Source organism: Ailuropoda melanoleuca, chromosome 9 (assembly GCF_002007445.2).
Source record: "Ailuropoda melanoleuca isolate Jingjing chromosome 9, ASM200744v2, whole genome shotgun sequence".
Taxonomy (NCBI): domain Eukaryota; kingdom Metazoa; phylum Chordata; class Mammalia; order Carnivora; family Ursidae; genus Ailuropoda; species Ailuropoda melanoleuca.
The window spans coordinates 101188736-101208010 of NC_048226.1; the positions used below are offsets into that span (position 1 = coordinate 101188736).

Consider the following 19275-nt stretch of genomic DNA (forward strand, 5'->3'; position numbering starts at 1 on the left):
CTCTCCCCGGCATCCGTTTGTCTGTCTGTCTCCCGCTTCCTCGGTGCCCGGCTTTGGGGCGGGTGCCAGCACTGTGGTTGGAGATGCACAACACGCTTGTCAAGCCATCCCGGCCCTCGGGTCTGTTTCTCTCTCCTGCCCACACAGCGGGAGCCACTGCCAGCCTGTGTGACTCAGGGCAGCTGTCTGACCCTCTCTGGGCTCACGAGATAGTGAATGAGGGTCTTCACCTGGGGACCACATATGGCCTTAGGGGCCTCTCAGCTCCCCTGAATCACCAGCACAGGGCAGCCTGTGCAGCGGGAGGGGAGGCAGAGTCTGGGGAAGGGGGCAGGGCCCTAGATGCCCACGGAGCCCCCGTCCTGTGTGTCCTGCGGACGTAAGTCTCATTCCGCAGCCCTGAGCAGTGCTGGCTCACCAGCCACCCTTTCCCCTCTGTGGCCACCTCGCTGAGCCTCCCCGTTGTTGGGGAGGGATTTGGGGGCCTGGGGCGAGGGGCTGCCTCGAAGGTGGCCAAGTCAGAAGGTTCAGGGGCCTCCTGCCTCAGTGTCACGCTTCAGACACCGCAGCTCCTCCAAGCAGCCTTCTGCTGTTACCCAGTCTGGGACCATCCCTCTGCGGGTCAGATGGCAGAGGTGATTGGGAGGGTCACCGCCACCCGCGAAGTCCAGCGGGTGGCAGACGACTCGGCTGCTTCTACCGGGCCAGCAGCGCCACCTCGTGGCCCCCGGCCCCGGCCGCCTTTGTCCGCGTGGCCTTCCCCACACAGCTCCGCGGAAGGAGCAGGGGCCAGTCTGGGAGGGGCTCACTCAAGACCACTGGCAGAGGCCGGGAGTCCCGCACCCGGGCCGGAGCCCAGAATGTGCCCCCTTAGCCCTGAGCCCTTCTGACCGCTCCCCTACCCACCGCGTGCGCGGATTCCGGGGAAGCTCAAAGACAGGGCTTACCCCAGAGGATCCAGCGAGAAGGGTCGGGTCTCAGTCACCGTCACCGTGTGCGTGGGGGGGCAGGTGTCCCGTGGGGAGGGACACCCTCGGTCACACAGGGCGCAGGGAAGGTAAAGGCTGCGGTGGAGTGAATGAATGTGCTGGGGGCCTTAGGTCCTTCATTAGCTCATGTTAATCACTAATGCCTGAGTGCCGAGCACCACGGAAGAACCACACAGCCACGCAGATATGCACATACACATAGACGCACAACACATGCATGCACACGCAACACACACGCATACAAACAAGTACACACGACACACACAACACACACATGCACGCAACATACATGTACACACACAACACATATGCACAGGCACACACATGCACACACACCAACACACGTGTGCACACAACACACATAACACGCATGCACACATACACACATGCGCACACACGTACACGATTTGCACAATGGCGCCTAAAGGCGGAGGGTGTCAATTACCCTCTGACAGAAGAGGGAACTGAGGCCCAGAAATGGCACATGACTCAATCAGGGTTGGGGAGGCTGGGGTGGCCCAAGGGACCTGGCCTGTGGGACACCCAGTTACCTGCCTGGGCTCTGTTCCTGGAGGCACTTTCTGGGCTGGGCTGCGCTATGACACCCTCTCTGTGGGCCTCTGGTGCTAGGGTCCCAGAGCTGCTCCCAGACCTGCCCCCCATGGCTTGCTCTAGGGAAGACAGGTTGCAGCAGGGGTCAGACCCCTGGACCTTAGTCCCTTAGACTAGAGATTGACCTTCAACCCCCCCCCCCTCAGCAGGCCATTAGCAGAGGCACCCAGGGTGGATGGGGCAGGAAGGCCCTCACGGGCCCCAGGACTGCTCTATGAAGCAGGTCCCAAAGGCCACTGGTACAGTCTGGACACTTGGGGCACACAGGGGCTCAGATGCCCTTCGCCCCCCGAGTCCCTAGATGTGAAGGTTTGTGGCACCCTGTGACACCTGGGGACATACTGATGCCTGGGTCCTGACGGTCCAGTGCAGGGCAGGTGACTGGGCCCCTGGCTCACTCCTCCCACCAAGTTCATGCCCCACCCCACTTCTGTCTAGGACCCCTGTCAGGAGCCCCCACGCTGGCATATGGCACCCTGGGAAGGCCTCCCTGGCTTGGGGTATGCTTGGGGACCCCATGCCTTGTGCATCCACCTTTCTGCTCAGGACACCCGCTCTCCCCAGCCAGAGCACTGGAAGCTGAGGGGCAACGGGTGTGGGGGAGGGAGGAAGGCCGAGCCTCAGGCTAGTTTATAAACACATACAGCGAGTGCTTCTCCCATGTAAGTCCTTTCTGTCAACTAGACCCCAGGATCTAACACCAGGCTGGGAAGCCATTTGTTCTGAGCTCTGGGTTACAGCTGAGGAAACAGGCCCAGAGAGGGGCAGGGATGAGGCTGAGGTCTCGGGGGCACTCGGAGGGATGCCGGCCTTGCCAGGCTCCGCTGCCCCCTCGTCTGCCGCTTTGGGGTGGGCCAGGGCTGCCTAGTCCTGGGGCACCTGCCGTCTGGGCAGCAGGCTCCTCCTCACAGACGGTGGGGTCAAGGCGCAGGGGGGTCCTGGAGTTAGTGCAGCAGGGGACTGTGCATGGTTCCAGGGCCTCACTTTCTTCATCTGTAATGTGGGGGTGAAATGCCCTGGTCCTGACAGCCTACCAAGGCTTCGGGGGCACTTGGTGCTTGAAAACCTCCCAGTACCACAACCTGAAGGAGAGGCCCAGCCCGGAGGGGGTGGCAAGCCAGGTGGGGAGGGTGAGGACTGGGAGGCAGGGGCCTCAAACTTCCTCTTCCAAGAAGCCCTCCTGGATGCCCCTGCCTGGCTGGTCCCATTGGCTGGCAGAGGACTCTGAGCACCCCGGCTGTGCCCCAGGCTTCGCGCTCCCAGGAACAGGACTCCCAGGGGCCCTGCAGAGTCTCTGAGGGCTCAGCAAAGGGCCAGGCCTGATGGTCAGGTCGGGGGCTGGTCCTGAGGGATGGCCGGGCCAGGTGGTCTGTCCTGGGCTGGAGGGGGAGGATTCCAGCAGGTGGGTGGTCAGGGCTGGAGCTGGGCAGACACTGCATAGAAAGGGAAGGCCCCAGGGGAGGGTGTGTGGAGCCCTGAGTGCAGGGAGGGAGAGGGGCCTGTCTGGGAGGTCTGGGGAGGCTCCACACAGCAGGGAGTCATGTGGATATGGGGGCAAGGTGATGACACAAGCCAGGGAAATAGCAGGGGAGTGAGACTGGGGGAGCCATTTCTCCAGGCTTGTCCCTCCCCCCTTCCCTCCACCTTCCCCGTTTTGTTCTGCCCTCCTCCTTCCTCCTGCACCAGGGTATACCCTCCTTTCCAGACACTCAGCTCAATGGCCCACAGCTTCCCTGGCTCCTGCTGTGGTCAGGGGTGGGGGTGGCCTTGGCCCTGGGACCAAGGAGGTCTGGGTGGGCAGTGCTCCTCCTGGGTGGCACTGGGCAGCCTTGCATGGGTTCCATGACATTTCCAAGCCTCAGTGTTCTCCTCTGTGAATTGGGAACACAGACCCTGTGTGAAGGCTGCCCCTGGCCCATTGAATGTCCTCACCTCCTTGGCACCTGCCACCTGGGCCCCTGGGGGTGGCTCAGAGAGCCCCCTGAGGGAGGGGAGGGGATGTGAGAAGGCAGGGGGAGTGCAGGATCTTATTCAGGGCGTAGGGAGGGACATCCATCTCCCACAGGGCCCTCCACGCCTGCCCCAGTCACCGGAGGCCCCCAGGAAGCCAGGGCGGGCAACGCGGTGACATTTTCTGCTATTAATGGAGCTTAATCTAAACAGGCCCTAATATTTACCTCCGGCCGCCTCCGGCCTCAGAGGGCGCCAGACAGCAGAGTGATGAGCCCCATCCAGCCACGCCCCTTCCCACCCAGGGCTCCCTGGCAGGGTACTGAGGTCCCGCACCTTGAGGCAGGAACCCAGGAACCAGATGTCCAGGGGCCCAGCCCATCCTGGATGCCCAGAGCCTCCCTTTCCCATCTTAAACCAGGGATGACAATCCCCACCTCCCAGGCTTCTGGGCAGGTTCAGAGAACACAGCAACTCCACGGCACTTTGTAAGCCCACAAGTAGTGCCGTGGTCCCCCTTCCCCCTCTGCGAACTGACCCATGCTCCCCCACCAACCCCTGACCCCCAGATGGCACCTGGGTGATATGATGGGACGCTGCGGGTGTGCTGGCTTGCCCTGTCCACAACCACGGCCTCTCCCTGGGTGGGCAGGGTTGGGACCCATCGTTCCGCTGGTCTTCGCCCTGACCCCAGCTGCTGTGTCCACGCCGCCCCAAATCCCTCCGCCTGTGCTCCTTCCATCCCCCGCCCTTCACAGGCGCGGGGCCCCAGGCCCCTAAGACCCATTGGGATGGTGCAGGCACACACCCGCAGCCTGTCCCTGGCCGGTGAGTGGGCTGGGGGATGTGTGGGCTCCTGCCTGGCTCAGCACCCCATGGCAACCCCGGCCTGCCCCGTGCTCACTGAATTGAGAGCACGAAGGGAATAAACAGGTTTAATTCAGGGCGAGGACTTCTCATTAAGGAGATTGTTTACATCAGATATAAATACACACGCCATGTCATATCACTTGGGCTTTTTGAAAATCAGGGAAGGGAGGCCATGGGGAGGGGGTGCAGAGACCTTACACCCTGGCCTCCATGGGAACAAGGACAGTCTGGGTCATCCTCCGGAGGCCCTGGGGCTCAGTCCCGACAAGGAGGCAGGAGCAGGAGGGAGCCAGCCATCAGGAGGTGGGATCGAGCCTCTGAGAGAGCTGTGGGGTGATTCCCCAGCCCCCTCTCTTCCAGCTGCAAGGCCAAGGAGAGGAGAGAGAGCAGTGGAGACTGGGGGAAACTGAGGCCACCTAGAGAGAGCTCGGTGTGGGGGGGTCGTCAGAATGAGTCCTCGGAGGTGTGAGGTCAGCACCCAATTCCCGCCCCAGCTGCAGAAGACAGGTGGCCACCCTTTCAAGCTCCAGTGGTGGAAGGCCCCCCCCCCACGCCCTGGGTGGCCCTGAGAAACCCAGGTTGGGTGTGGGATTTCAGGCTTGGGGACAATGGGAGGGGCCTCGGGCGCCTTCCTGGATGCTACCCACAAGGCTCTTCCTTCCAGACATGGTGGGGATTAAGGAGACCACAGCTGTGAAACAGGGCGGGACAGACCCCCTCCGGTCACTGTTCCCCAGATCCGCACTAGCTCACCTATTTCAGAGACCCCTCCTCCTAGAGGAAGGGATCGTTCTAGAAAAACTGCAACTCCTCCATCCCCAAACACAGCAGTCCGTCAGCGTCAGCTACTCACTCTTGAGCAAAGGAGAATGAGAAGCAGGGGACGCTGACCCTGCAGGAAGAGAGCCTACAGGCGGCGCTCCCCTGGGGCAAACACCCGACGCTGACCCTCCCTCCCTCCAGCCCTCCACCCCGTGCCTGCCCAGGGCTGGGGACAGACAGAGCTCTGTAGGGGTTTCCCTGCCTGAAAACGCACCGCTCATGACGGTCCCCCGGCTCAGCATCCCTCTTGCCAGGGCCTCCCAGGTCCCTGCTGCCCCGTGCAGCTCTGGGTCCCTGGTGAGCCACAGCCCCGCTCTGAGAGAGATAGGGGAGAGGCTCCTATACCATGCCTGGTACCAGTCAAGGCCAAGGACCACCATGCCCACTGCTGCTCAAGCCTCCAGACCCAGGAAGCAGCCCGGCTGGGGGCTCTGCAGCATCACCCGCCTCTGAGTGAGCCTTGGACTCCCTTGGCCTCCGGCAGGGAGGCAGGGGCCTGATGTGTCCTGGGGTCGGAGGAGCGGCTCACGTGGGGCTCCAGCAGGGGCTGGCAAAGACAGAGCTGGCCTTGCAGTGCCTGGTGCTCGCTCCGACCCTGGCCGGGCCTGTCCCTCTTCGAGACTCAGTTTTCTCATCTGTAGCATAGGGATTTAAACGGCCTTCCTGCTTCCCACGAGGTCCTCCCTCTAGGGGCCTGAACTTGGAGGATGGAGCACTGTGCCTGGAGCCACTGAGCATGTAGGACTCTTCTCTGTGAGGCCGGGCAGATCTGAGGCCAGATTCTATCTCACCCTGCTTCCGTGGCTGTGGCTGAATGCCAGGGTGGGGCCTGGGGACTGGAATGCCCCAGCCCGCCCCGACCCCGACAGCAGTCTACAAAGGGCTCAGGGAGCTTGGCCGCTCCACAGAAGGCTTTCGGAGGCAATCCCGGAGTGCAACTCAGAGGAGGCCATCGGACACCCAAGCCAGAAAAACGGTCCCCCCCAAGAAAGACAGGGGAGAAACGACAGCCAGGCAGAGCTGCTGGTCAGAGCTCTCTGACCCTGGAAGAGAACAAAGGGCTTTGTATGTGGGCAGATGGGAGACTCAGGCTGGTAGGCCTGGCTGCACGTTGCCCTCGGTCTTTGCTCTTGGTTTTCTCATCCATAGGATGGGGCCATGAGCCCTGCTGCGCTGCTGGGGCAGCAGGCAGGGTCTTCTGAGGTCATTGCTGGAGTGGGGGCTTTGGGTAGATTGGAGCTGCCTCCATGGGGCTGGTGCGGGGGTGTGGCAAGATGTGGGACAGGGTATCGGTTCTCACGTGGCCGTGGCCCAGCCGTGGCACCTGTCCGTGCTGCTTAACCCCTCCCGCACAAGATGGGGGTCAGGACACAGCCTCTCCTTTGTGTGGCTGCTACAGGTTCAAGCATCAGCCCAGACGTCACAGCACTTCCAGCAAAGCTCCCCATGGCCGTCATGCTGTCTTACTGGGTGATTCACGGGGGCCTCAGGCAGCGGTCTTCCAGAGACAGGAACCCCTCCTGTCTGCTCACGTGACATTTGTGTCCCCTGACTTTTCCTTTCTGTCCTTGTTCTTCTCTCTGCAGGGGACAGACATGGGGGGAGGGAAAGGGAAGGGTGGGAACCTCATTGGGATGCCTAGTCCCTGTTTCCGAGGAATCCCTTGCCGGCTGAGGATGGACTAGCAGCTACCCCGAGTGTTCCCTGGACACAGCATGTGCCCCGGGAGGGGAAGCGATCAGCATTCGGACTAGAACTTCCCCTGTGGGGCCAATGGCAGACATCGCTAGCTACCCACAGCGCCGTGCGGCCTTACGCTCTTTCTCCATGCAACGCACTGGGCAGCCACCCCCAGTCAATGAACGGGAACCCGACTGGCCCCCCAGGCAGAGTGGAGGTCTCTGCTGTCCTCGACCTGGCCTGCCCCGCCGCGTCCTGACCTCTGGTCCCCTTGCAGAGTCCCGCAGACTAAGCGTCAGGCCCGTTGGCCAGGTCCTGGGTGAAGGCACTGGGGCTGGCGCCCAGGATGTGGTTGTGGCCTGAGCCTCTGGAGCTCTTGTGCATGCTGACCATGTTGCTGCTGTTGGGCTCGTAGCCAGCTCCGTGGCGGCGGAAGAGGCCTCGGACGGTGGCCTGGAAGCCGCTGGTGACAAAGCAGTAGACGATGGGGTCCATGCAGCTGTTGAGGCTGCTGAGGGTCACGGCCACGTGGTAGGCCACGAGGCTGGTGTGGTGCGGCACACCAGGCCACAGCGCCACGGCCACCTGGCGGGCGTGGAAGGGCGTGAAGCAGACGAGGAAGATGACGAGCACGGTGAGCAGCAGCTGCATGGCCCGCACGCGGCGCTGGCGGCCCTGGCGCAGCAGGCCCGGCCGCGACAGCGCGCACACGATGCGGCCCGTGAACACGCTGATGACCAGCAGCGGCAGCAGGAACTCCAGCACCGTCAGCGCGAACACGCGGCAGCAGGGCCGACCGCCGGCCGTCACGCCCAGCACAGACAGGGTCACGGCGCCCGCGGCCAGCCACACGAAGGCGCACGTGGCCCTGGCACAGGCCGGCTGGCGCCAGCGGCGGGGAACATCGGGCTGCACGATGGCCAGGTAGCGGTCCACGCAGATGCAGGTGAGGAAGAGGATGGAGCAGTGCATGTTGAGGAAGTAACCGAAGACGTGCGGGAAGGCGCACTGCAGGCAGCCGCGGGTGCCGTAGAAGACGGCGAAGCGTGTGGGCAGGGACAGGCCCACCAGCAGGTCGGTCACCACCAGGTTGATGGTGTAGATGACCGATGGCGTCTTGGCCTGGGTGCGGCAGCAGAAGACGTACAGCGCCAGCCCGTTGAGCACCAGCCCCGCCAGGAAGATGACGCCGTGCACGGCCATCAGTGCCAGCCACAGGCCCGGGAAGGCGGCATGCAGCTCCTCGTCCAGCCGGGCAAACACGTGGAACAGGGGCTTCTCGGGCGTGCTGACGTTGGCCTCCGCCGCCGTGGCGTTGGGGGCCGCCGGGGCCCAGGACCCCACGGGAGACACAGAGGGCATGACGGTGGCCGGCACGCACCGGGGGCCTGGAAGAAAGGAGACGGGTTACCGTTGGGGGATGGGAGCCGGGCCTGGAGGCTGGTCCTGCTTGGGTTGCCGGCTCAGGAGGGCCCCAGCATTCCTGTCTTGGTGCCTTTGCCGGGCCAGCCCTGAATTGCCTGCCCTCTCCATTCCGAGTGGCCCCACGCTTGCCGGGGTGGAGCTCTGTCACAACGTTAATGGTCTGAGGCACTCCTTGACGCAGCAGGAAGTGTAATCCTCGCTGTGCAGGACCATCCCAGGACTAACGGGGAAGGCAAAGTCTGTGGCATAGGTAAGCTATGGAGCCAAGCATTTGGGGTTTGAACCCAGGCTCCAATCCCGGTTCCTCCCTCACTCGCTGTGCAGCCGCAGGCGCATCACTTAACCTCTCTGTGCTTCACGTCCTAACCTGTATGGCTGGGGTGGTGGAGCTGCTAGGACGATTAAACGAGCACAGCACCGCCCAGCACACAGTTTGTGCTGGAGAAACCATAGTGTAGTTGCTGCCGGATAAACCACCGTTCTGCTCAAAAGAGACAAGCCCGTGATGGCCCCTCCTGGCTGCCCCCACACCCATGCGTCGATCCTGTCCTCCAGCCCACCTATCTGTTCTTGCCTCCCTAAGGCTGGTGGTGGGTCAATGCCCCGGGCTCGGGTCCTCATAAGGAAACTCACCCAAGAGCTAGTGCCCCCCCACCCCCCGTGGCTTCCGGCCCTAGAAGTGAGCAACCCTAGTCGCCTGGGAGGCTCGAGGCCCGCACAGGGTGGCTCGCTGGGGCCTGAGCCTGGAGCCCGGTCCCAGCAGCAGTGGAGTGGGTGTGAGTTAAATAAACATGGCGCTCCCTGCAGCGTAAGGGGCCCGCCCACTCTGTTTACGTTCCTGCACCACTGTGTTTAACTTGCTGAGATTTATCTCTATTTACACATGAAGGGTTAACAGGCCCCCCACCCTCATCCTGGGCCGGGCTGATGCTCCAAATAAGGACATTTCTGGCTTTTTCTGGAGAAAGGAGAGGACCTTGGGGAGAAGCAGGGAGGAAGGGTGAGTACGTGGGACATCCCAGCCCCACACTGTGCCCTCCCCCACCTGCAAGGGGAAAGGAAGACACTGCCCCCCCGCCCCCGTGGCCCATGGACGTGGGGCATCTGCTGTGAGCCGGCCAGACACTGCCCACTCCCCGTGGCTGCCTGCCTGGCCTTGGGCAACAGGCTCACCCTGCAGACTGGGGTACTGAGTTCTGCCTGCTGGGGGCCGGGCACCAAATGCCCAGGCTGGTGGGGGAGGCACAGCAGAGGAGTCCTTGCTCGCTAAGGCTGAGGCTCTACTGTGGCCTGGAGGGAGACCCGGGCAGAGCAGTAGGCCGCCCCTATCCTTGGGCTCAGAGAGGCCAGCACCTGCCTGAGGTCACTCGGCTTTGCCTCTGCCTCTGGGACCGCAGCCCTGGGCATCTGCTGACCCCCATGGCTGCTGGGAGGAGTCAGCTGCTGTCCCGGCCCATGGCCACACCCACCACATGTGGGCCTGGGTCTCAGCTCACCAGTGCTTTTGGGCTGGGCCGCTCTCTGTTTGGTACCCCCAGCCCCTAACACGCAGGGTTGATGGATGTGTTTGTCGAATGATAACTCAGGCCTCAGGGGAGCACAAGGGACATCTAGGGCAGGGAGAGACGTTCTGGGGGCATGAGCAGGAGTGAAGGGAGGCTGCGAGGCTGGGGCATGGGGCTGGGAACCTGGAGCCCCAGGCAGTGGGGGACCCCGGAATGCCCCCAAGAGGGAGAGGGCTACCTCCCAGCCTGTCTCTCTACTGTGAAAACAAACGAGCCTTGGCCAAGCGTGGTGGAGTGCTGGGCTCTGGCTTCAGGCACTCGGCAAACAATTGTCTTGGATTCCCTTCCACATGCTTTTTGGTTTTCCAGTGTCTGCACTAGGTTCGAGTCCATGTCACAGGGGGAGACAAATAATAAACATAACAGAACATTTCCTCTGGGAGATAGTCCCAGGATGACGGGGCCCAGGGATCCTGCCCTTCCAGGAAACTCCCCAGGGCCAGCCTCACATGCTGGCCAGCTGCTGGCTCAAAGTGCTGGAGGGTCCAGGCCAGGGCTGGGGGGCCTGGCGCCTCTGCAGCAGGGGGGACGGGCAGGATGCTCAGGACACCCCAGAGACCTGACAGCTGAGGAGAGATGGAGCTGTCTGCAGAGCACACCGTGATTCCCAGCTCCGAGAGTCTGAACCCTGAGCCCAAACAAAGTTGAGCCCCGATGTCAGCCACACAGGATCCCAGGAACCTCGATCCTGCCATACACTGAGTCTGGACCCAGATCTTACTCTGAGCCCTGATTCTGGTCACACTCTGAGCCCCGACCCAGGTCACATTCTGAGCTCCGACCCCTGTCACACTCTGAGTCCCTATCCTGGTCACACACTGAACTTTGACCCTGGTCACGCTCTGAGCCCTGATCCTGGTCACAGCCTGGGCCCTCGTCCCTGACTTTCTACACGTATCATCTTTTCACCTGTTCTTTCTGTGAGTCTGGCTGTCTCTATGTTATAAGACAGCCCACTCCCCGCATGCCCCACTCGCCTCACTTCTCGCAGTGGCTATGTACTGACATTCTCATTCAACTACCCCTCTCTAGGGCATCCGTTCATTCTGCTTTGAACAATGAAGAACTCACTGGTGGGCCTCCAGCCCCAGTGCTGGGCCCGTGGAGGCGGGCCTTCTGGGCGGTGGCTAGCTGATGGCCTCCTGAATCTGCCCACGCGGCACCCGGCCCTCTCTGGGGCAGGGGAGCAGCTGGGCTGGGAGCTTCCGGGCTGAGCAGCCCCCTCTCTCCTCCTCCTTCCCCATGGCCTCAGGAAGGACTTTTGCTCTCCGGGCCTCAGTTTCCCCACTGTCTTTGCCACCTCAGCTCCTACTGCTCCTTGACGGTCCACTGGGGTGGCTTCCCCTGCCAAGCCCTGAACCTGCTCTGGTCAAGGAGGTGACCCTCAGCAGGGCGTTCTGCCCACCTGACACGCGCTCCCAGCACCCCTGTGCTCCTGTCGCCTAGTCGCGCGGCTCCCTCTCACCTCCCCCAAGCCCTCTCCTGCCCGTGCTCTCACTGTGCCCTCGCAGGGCCCCCACCCTGCTGGCCAGCAGGACGCTTCCACGGGAAGATGGGACTCAGGGCCAGGGGGCGGGGGGGAGTGTCACAGCAGGCGATGGCCAGAGCGCTGGTGTCATGGAAGCATCCGCACAGTGGCCAACGGAGGCTACTGGCCACGCACCCCCAGTCACTCTGGGTTGTCGAGAAAGCTCTCTGAGCCTCGGTCTCCCTGCCTGCACAGCCGTGCCACAGCAGAGACTTCCTCCCTCTGTTTCTACTGGATTCATGGTGCGGTTGCTGTGAAGAGCTGGGGGCAGGGGCACTGTCTCGGCCTCCGGGCCTCCTGCACTCACACTGGAAAAACTGAAGCTCTGGGAGGGCCAGGCCAGGACTCGAACCTGGGCCTGCCTAGGGCGAGCCCACAGCCAGACCCTTGGTCCTGAGGGGGGTCGGGGGCACCCAGGCAAACGACCCCCTCTGCTGGCAGGCGCACGGCACCCACTCCCCACGTGCCTGCCTCTCTGCTTGGCCTCTAAATATAGCCTGGAATGAGGGGAAAGGAGAGAAGGTTCTGCTCCTCTGTGGGGACAGCCTGGCCCCAGGCCCGCCCACCCAGGCTGAGGGGGGAGGCACAGACCTGGCCTTCAGACAGGCCCTGGATGGTGAGCGAGCAGAGGAGTCCCGGGTTCCAGTCTGGCTCTGCCACTCCCTTGCCAGGGGAACTCGGCCCTGTCAGCGAGCCTTGCTCTCTTCATCTGCTAAATGGGGTCACTAGTGCCTTCCACAGCATGAGCAGGGAGGTGTGGCTCTGTCCTGGGAGCCAGTCTGAGGGGGGCGGCACAGCCCTGTCCCCTCCCCCTTCCTGGCAGGTGTCCTGGGCCTGGCTGAGGTGCAGTAGACCTCACAGCCTGGGCCAGCTGGCTGGAGCCCAGTGGGCAGAGGCCACGTCCTCGTAGTGCCTGGTGTGGCGCCGGGCCCGGGGCCTAGAAACTGTTGGAGGGCGACCATCCTGGGCTTGGAGCCTTTGCCCTGCCTGCTGCCCCAGACTGCTCGCCTGCCCGCATTCGGGTACTGCTCCGGGCAGAGCGGAGGGCTGCAGGCTGCTCTCTAGGGGCTTGGGGTCAGTTGGGAAGACACACAGCAGGGTGGGGGGCCTGGAGCTTAGCCCATCCCAAACCGTCCACAACCTCTTCGAACAGGGACCTCCGTGTCCTCACCAGTGACGTGGGCAGAGCTAGAACCCACCTCGGGCTGCGCCGAGGTGTGGCGGGACGTGGCACCGGACGGACGGGCCCGGAAGGGATTTGGCGGCTGAAGGAGGGGAGACAGGGCCAAGTATGCACTCAGGGAGGGTTAGGAAAAGGGGTCCTGTTGGAGAAGGGCAGCAGGAGGCGGCGGGGCTCTCTGGGCAGCCCCAGGCCCCAGGTGTGAGTCCCGGTGCTGGGTGGGAGCAAACGGCTGGTGTGCCTAGTGTGGGCGGCAGTCGGTGAGGGGACAGCTGGAGAGCCGGGGCGTTTCTCTCCTGCACTCGTTCTCAGCTCTGTGGGGCCTCTCTCTGCCTCTTTACTTCCTTCCCTCTTTTTGGTCCTGCCTGTCTCAGAGAAAGTGAGAGGTCTCAGAAGGGGCCAGGCGTCCCTCCATCCTGCCCGGGCCCTCCCAGGCCCCTTGCACGCCTCAGTCTTGCCATCTGTACAGTGGGCAACTGCTGCTCTGAAACGCTGCGAACATGTCTGTGTCTTCCGGAACGTCTGTGCCCACCTGGCAGCACCGCTGTCTCTGGACCGCTCTAGAGGGCTCTTCCAGGGAGTAGGGCAGAGGACTGATGGAGGCATCCTGGGGGCTGGGGGGCTGGGGGCTGGGGCAAGATCCACGCCCAGGGCTTCCAGGGGTCGGAGGAGGGCCTTGCACACCCCTGGGAAGGATGGCTCAGCCTCCCTTCACCATTTGCAGGGTAAAGTCCCTCGGTGGCTTGGTCCTGCTCCAGTTCCTGACCTTGTTCTGGGGCTCCTGTAGCACGGAGCCCCAGACTACCCCCAGTGATGAGTGCCCTGGGCTACAGTGGGTGGGTCCGCCGCGGCCAGACCTGGGGACTCTGAACAACAGCTCTCTGCACCCTGGTGTTGTGAGACTCGAGCTGCGGATGGCCACCGGGGGAAGCAGGACCAAGAGCAGGGATCAAGTCCTGAGGAGGTGACTCAAGTGCCTGGATCCAGCCCTGCCTAAAGCTAGTCTCCTGGGACTTGTCCGTTAAATGAAGCGATTATCTCCCTCTTTGGCTTCCATTATTTTGAGCTGAGTTTCCATCACTTGTGACTAAAATAATCCTGCCTATACATTCTCATTCACATTCTGGCCCTCTTCAGTTCAGATGCCTCCTCCTTCAGAGAGCTCTCTCTGATTGCCTCAAGTAGATTTGTGGCCTCTTTTAGGCTCTCAGAGCACTGTGGCGCTGTCGTTGCCCGGCCACTTGTCTGGTCTCCCGACTAGTCCGTGAATTTCTGCAGAGGAGAGACTGTGGGGTCATATTCAGTACACATCGAGTGGATGAGTGAGTGAGTTCATGAGAGCTTAGCTGGCACTCCTCTGAGAATGGGGACCTCGCCCAGGTTAGCCTGCTGCATTGTAAGGCTGCTCTGAAGATAAAGAAAGTCTTTCTATATTGCAGCCCAAAGTGGCTCCCTCTGAGCCCAGACCCCGGCCCCCAGCCTCTCCGTTTGGCATGTCTTCGGCAGGGCCTGCTCTCTCTTGCCGCCTGTCCCCGCGGGCCCTGTGGTGGGGAGCAGGTGGAAAGGGACATCTGGATTCCTCCTATTATCAGGAGGGGGTCTGCTCCGTATTTTAAAATGAGGACACGGGACACAGAGAAGGGGGCTTCAGCAACTACACTGGGGTCACCCAGCTGGGCCCTGGGGCTTGTCCCTGGTTGGGCTGACCCCGAACTGCATGCTTTCACAGGCAGAGAGCACTCGCCGGTGTTTCCCTGGGGCCTTGGGCGGACACTTGGGATTTGCTCTCCTCGACCCAGGCTCTTGGGAAGCCAGGCCTGCCACTTTCCAGGTGAGAACCTGAGGACCAGGGGGAGGGGGAGCCCCATACTGAGCAGGGACAGGGTCCAGTTTAGACCCAGGACTGACTCTCCTGTCCACCGTCCCCCCATTCACCCTTGGTTCCCCTACGGATCTAAGACCTGTGGGGTGTCTTGGGTGGAGAAGATAGACCCCCACCTAAATGCTGGCAGGGTGACTGGGAGGCACAGGAAGGTGGGATCAGGGAAGGCTTCCTGGAGGAGGCAGTGAATCCACAGGTGTGGAAGCCTGGTTGAGCAGCCCAGGAGGCTGAGGCCAGGAGCCACCCTCACAGGGCCTTGAACACGGTGCAAGATGCTGGGCCCGGATCCATCTCCCTGGGAGGCAGGCTTCTGGCCAGAGGTGACCTCGCAGACCTCCCTCCCAGGCTCCTGCACCGTGTACTGCCCCAGCCAGCCTTGGAGGTGGGCTCTGACCAGAGCACCTGGTGCACGTACGGCCAGAGGTGGAGGGTGGGGGGAAGGTGGTGGTCCACACAGTATTTCCTCCCAATAACTCCAGGTGGGGAGACCCAGAGGCCTGCACATCACAGGCCGTCCAGAGCTTTGCTGAGACCCTCCGGGGAGGCATGTGGGTAAAGGGCGATGCCCTTGGTAGGGGCCCTCCCTGGGAGGGACCTGAGGCCCTGGATAGGCCTGGGGGCCCCCTCTCCAGTCTCACAGCACCCCGAATGTCTGATGACACTCCATGCACCCTCCGACCTCAAGATTTTGCCCAGGCTGTTCCTCCACCAGGACTCTTCCTGGGCTCCCCTCCACAGGAAACCCTCCCAGTGGGGGCACCTGGAGGGTGGGGCTGGTGGGAAAGGGCTTGGGGGCAGCGCTCCAGTCTGTTCCTCCAGCCCCGGGACAGCCCAGCACAGGGCTGGCCCCTCCTCTAGGAAGCCCACCCAGTTACCCTGTGGGGTCCACTTATCCCTGTCATCCTCACCCTGCCCCTGGTGCTTGTCAACAGGGCTTAGCTTGAGTTCTGGAGCTTAGTTCCCTCACGTGTGATGCTGGGCGTCGTATTTCTTTGGTGCCGAGGCTCCTGGTTTCCCCGCCTGAATGACCAGTCATCCAGGTGCTCAGAGCACGGCTTCTCAGAGCCTTTGTGAAGCAGGGAATGAGCATCTTTCCCCAGGCCATTTGTCTCTGTCCTCTCCAACAAGTGATGAGAGGCTGCATGCCACTGCTTCTGTTCACAGCTCGCTGGGTCCCTGCCTTGTGCCCAGCAACGCCAGGTTCAGGAGCTGGTACCTGCCCACAGACCCCAAGGGGGTCCCCTCCTTGGCAGGGGTGGGCGTGTCCTAACATCTTGGCTCCTCTCGAAACTGCCCCCCGCCCCGTCCCTGTGCGTTCTCTTGCAGCTGTCCAGCTGCCCCACGGACACCAATCCTGTAGCCTGGCTGCCTACCACCCTGCCACGTCGGGCACCAGGGCAGGTGGGGAGCCCGGCCTCAGCTCTGGGCCAACAGGTGGCAGCCCGGAGTTCGGTCTGTGCTAGAGGCCAAGAGCGGCAGGCATGGAGGACAGGCCCAGTCTGTCCCTGACCAAGGTGCTAAGAGCACCTGCTGTGGGCCAGGCACGGGCAGGACACTTGAAATCCACACAGCAGTTTGGAGCAGAAGCCCAGGGAGGTGAGCCACATGCCCTCGGTCACACAGCATAAAATGGTGGAGCTGGGACTCAAACCCGGGTCCAGTGCATCTGGCCCCTGCAGGGGTAGGACCAGGGCAGGGGGCTAGCGTCTCTGGACCTGGGGTTTGTGCACAAGGGCATTGCAGGGTGGAGAGCACCTGTGCGTGCCCAAGCTGCTGGTGGGTGACCCTCATAGCCTTCCAAGGCCAAAACAGCCATTATTGGGGGAACCATCTGCCTGTTTATTTGTACGATTATTCTTGGTTTCATGGCATCTGCTTTAGAACATCGCCTGCTGTTTTTGGCTGCTCCGAGCCTCTCTGCTCATTCCATCCAGGGACTGCTGGGTCCCTACTGAGGTCCCCAAGAGGGGCCAGAGTGGCCCCGGGTCACCTAGCAAGTCCTAGGTGGCGTCAGCCAGAATCTCCCCCATCCTGGCCTGGCTCCCTCCACCCAGCTCAGGGACAGGGGTCGTGGGAGGGTGTGGTTTGAATGAGGTCGAGAAAGGCACCTGGACTCCATCAGGCCAGACCCTGCCCTCAGTCCTCCCTCTGCGCCCTCAGCTCTGGGGGACGCGCACGTTTCTCCTTCTGCAGGGGCTCACAGCAGCTGCCCCCGCCCCCCAGCCTCTCTTGGGGCGAGCCAGGACTGGACTGGCTGCAGAGCCTGCCTGGCACACATCTCTGCCGTGTCACCTGCTGAAGGTCCCCAGCTCACATGGTCATCGCTCAACCCCTGGATGTCCCTCCACCAAGGGAGAGCTGTGACCCCACTATTCCTGGGCTGTCCTCGAGATGACCCCTCCTAGGTTCCCGCTGACTCCTCCCAAGATGCCCCTGTTCTGTGTGGCTGGCCGGATTTTGCATCCTGTGAGGACGCTGAGGTCCAGGATGGTTAAGTGGCCTGTCGGGGTCACTCAGCTGGGGGTGGAGGCGCTGCGGTTTGAACTCCGGCCCGCGGAGCCCCCTGCCGATCCCACGCCCCTGAAAGCTGACGGCAGCCCACTAAGCAGATCAGGAACTGGGCCCCGGGTCAGGGCCAGCAGCTTGGCCCAGGCCACACAGCCCGGTGTCGGGGTCAGAGGCGTGGTTAGGACCCTGTGCTTCTGAGGCATCAGACCTGACCTTGAGCCCCCAGTGGTGCAGGTGCAGAGGGCACGGAGGCTTCCAGGCCGGTGTGGCTCCACCTTACAGAGCTCACGGCTGGGGGTGAGGTGGGGGGGGGCAACAGGAGCGGAAGGGGCCTCCGGGCGCTCTGGGGACACAGGCGTTCCAGGCAGTAGGGGAGTGTGGCAGAGGCTCTGCGGTCAGGACCCTCGAGAGGCCTGTGGGGCCGGCCTGGGTGAGGGATAGCTTTGCCTTGACTTGCTGTGGGGCAACCCCCCTGGGCGGGGCAGGGTCTGCGGAGGGAGTTCTTCAGACCCCAGTGCGCCTCCTCAGGGAGGCCTTCCCAGATCACCCAGCTCCCTGCACTACCTTCTCTTCACTGGCTTTGTTCTTTTGCTGCCCTCCCACCCCCTGGCAGCTCGGTGGTTCTTTGCTTTCCCCACTGGCAGTCCCGTGAGGGCAGGGCCTCTGATGGCCCTGCAGGGCTGCAGCTGAATGACCAGATGAATGATTTTTAAAGGGACCACTGTGGTCCCTTTGAGCCTTAGTTTCATCATCTGTGACGTAGACGCGTTGAGACCCAGCCCCGCCCCCCCATCAGGTCCCCTGGGACAAAAGGAGACCAGCGCGCAGGTGCTCGGAGAACTCCAATCCCCCTCCCCACACAGACCGGGGCTTCCGCTGCTTTTGCCAAGGCTCAGAGAGGGGCGGTGACTCGCCCATGGCCACACCTTGGGGAAGCCCCTGGAGGGGTGGGGGTAGCACCCTGGGCGGCCCTCTGGCTGGGAATGACCAAGCGTGGCAGGAGAATCTGGGGGCCCAAGGGCAGGTCCATCGGCCGGCCAGAGGGCTGTGAGCTGCCACCACCGACCCGCCATCCCTCCATCCCCAGTCTTGCCCGAGGTCGCACAGCTGCTCCTTGTCTGTCCCGCCCAGCACCCTGGCCACCGGCCAGTTCCCAACCCGCCTGCCCCCCTCGGGACCCTGTTCCTGCTGCCCTTCTCCCAGGCCGCTCACCGCCAGCCAGAGCCAGGCAGGGGCAGTGCCAGCTCCGAGGTTCATGCTGGGGGCTGGGTGGGCCAGCTGTCCCGGGCCTCAGTTTCCCCACTGCTGAAAGAGTGGGCAAAGGGCTAGGGCTGGAACATAGAGCCTGAGTTGTGGGGTGGCACAGCTAGGAGCCTGTCCGCACGAATCCCTCAACCCCTGGCCCTGCGTCAGCCTGGGGGCAGTGATGGCCAAGGTCCCAAAGGTGGTCAAGCACCCGATCCCTTCCTTACCCTGGCTTCTGGGGCCACCCTAGTGCCTTGACAGGTGGGAAAATCACGGCACATCTTTGGGCACCTTGCAGGTGATCAGTGAGAATGCTGAATGAATGAATGAATGAGTGAGTGAATGAAAGAATGAATGAAATCCAGGGGAAGGGGGGGTGGGAGCAGCACAGGTGGGGCTCTGGGTTAGGAGGGATGTTCCCACAAGCCCCAGGGAGCCCTCCCCTCCCCTTTCTTTGCCCAGCCTGGCCAGCTGTGACCACCCCCCTCGCCCTCAGGGTCTCTGTTTTCCCACCTGTACAATGGGTCCCGGCAGGGTGGGACCTCAAAGCCCTTTCAGGCTCTGAACTCAACCCTCCCCGGGTGTGGGGGCAGTTTCTCAGTCCCTCGGCCCCTGCGCTGCCTGCCTGGCTGGGGAGTGAGGACATCCCGGCACCGTCCAGCTCCCGGAGGCCGGGGACAGCTCTTGGGGGACTCACCGTACCTTCGCTTCCTCCGGCGGCTTGAGGCAGAGCCAGCACAGCCTAAGACTGGACGACCTCCCGGGGCAGCTCTGTGGGCCACTCAGTCCGGCAGCCCGACCCGCCTTCCTGGGGCCTGACGTCAGGCCCGAGCTGGGGCTCCTTTTGGGCAAAGGCAGAGGGGTGGGGGCGGGGTGGGGGCGGGCTCCTTCCCTGGCTGGCCAGCCCCCTGGAGGAGCCTGATTCCAGGGCCCCGGGGGAGGGAGCCTAGGGGCAGCAGAGTTTGCAGCTCAGCCCTAGCCAGACAGAGGAGGAAACTGAGGCACAGAGGGGCGGAGCC

General features: G+C 62.8%; 1 protein-coding gene across 2 annotated transcripts; it reads right to left on the reverse strand.

The window, feature by feature from the left end:
* Window positions 1–4074: 4074 nt before the first annotated feature.
* GPR20 (G protein-coupled receptor 20) lies at window positions 4075–19048 on the reverse strand. Of its 2 annotated transcripts, none has more exons than XM_002921601.4 (2): window positions 18959–19048; window positions 4075–8311 (listed from the first exon to the last, which is right to left on the reverse strand). In XM_002921601.4, the coding sequence occupies exon 2, from the start codon at window positions 8283–8285 to the stop codon at window positions 7212–7214; it is 1074 nt and encodes a 357-aa protein (XP_002921647.2). In that variant the 5' UTR covers window positions 8286–8311; window positions 18959–19048; the 3' UTR covers window positions 4075–7211. The 2 variants fall into 2 exon arrangements, with proteins under 2 accessions (XP_002921647.2, XP_034524573.1); XM_034668682.1 differs by lacking the exon at window positions 18959–19048 and adding an exon at window positions 18484–18538.
* Between the last annotated feature and the right edge of the window lie 227 nt (window positions 19049–19275).

Bases quoted from the DNA above. Each gene is read 5' to 3' on its own strand.
- GPR20 (XM_002921601.4), bottom strand. From the start codon at position 8,285: ATGCCCTCTGTGTCTCCCGTGGGGTCCTGGGCCCCGGCGGCCCCCAAC.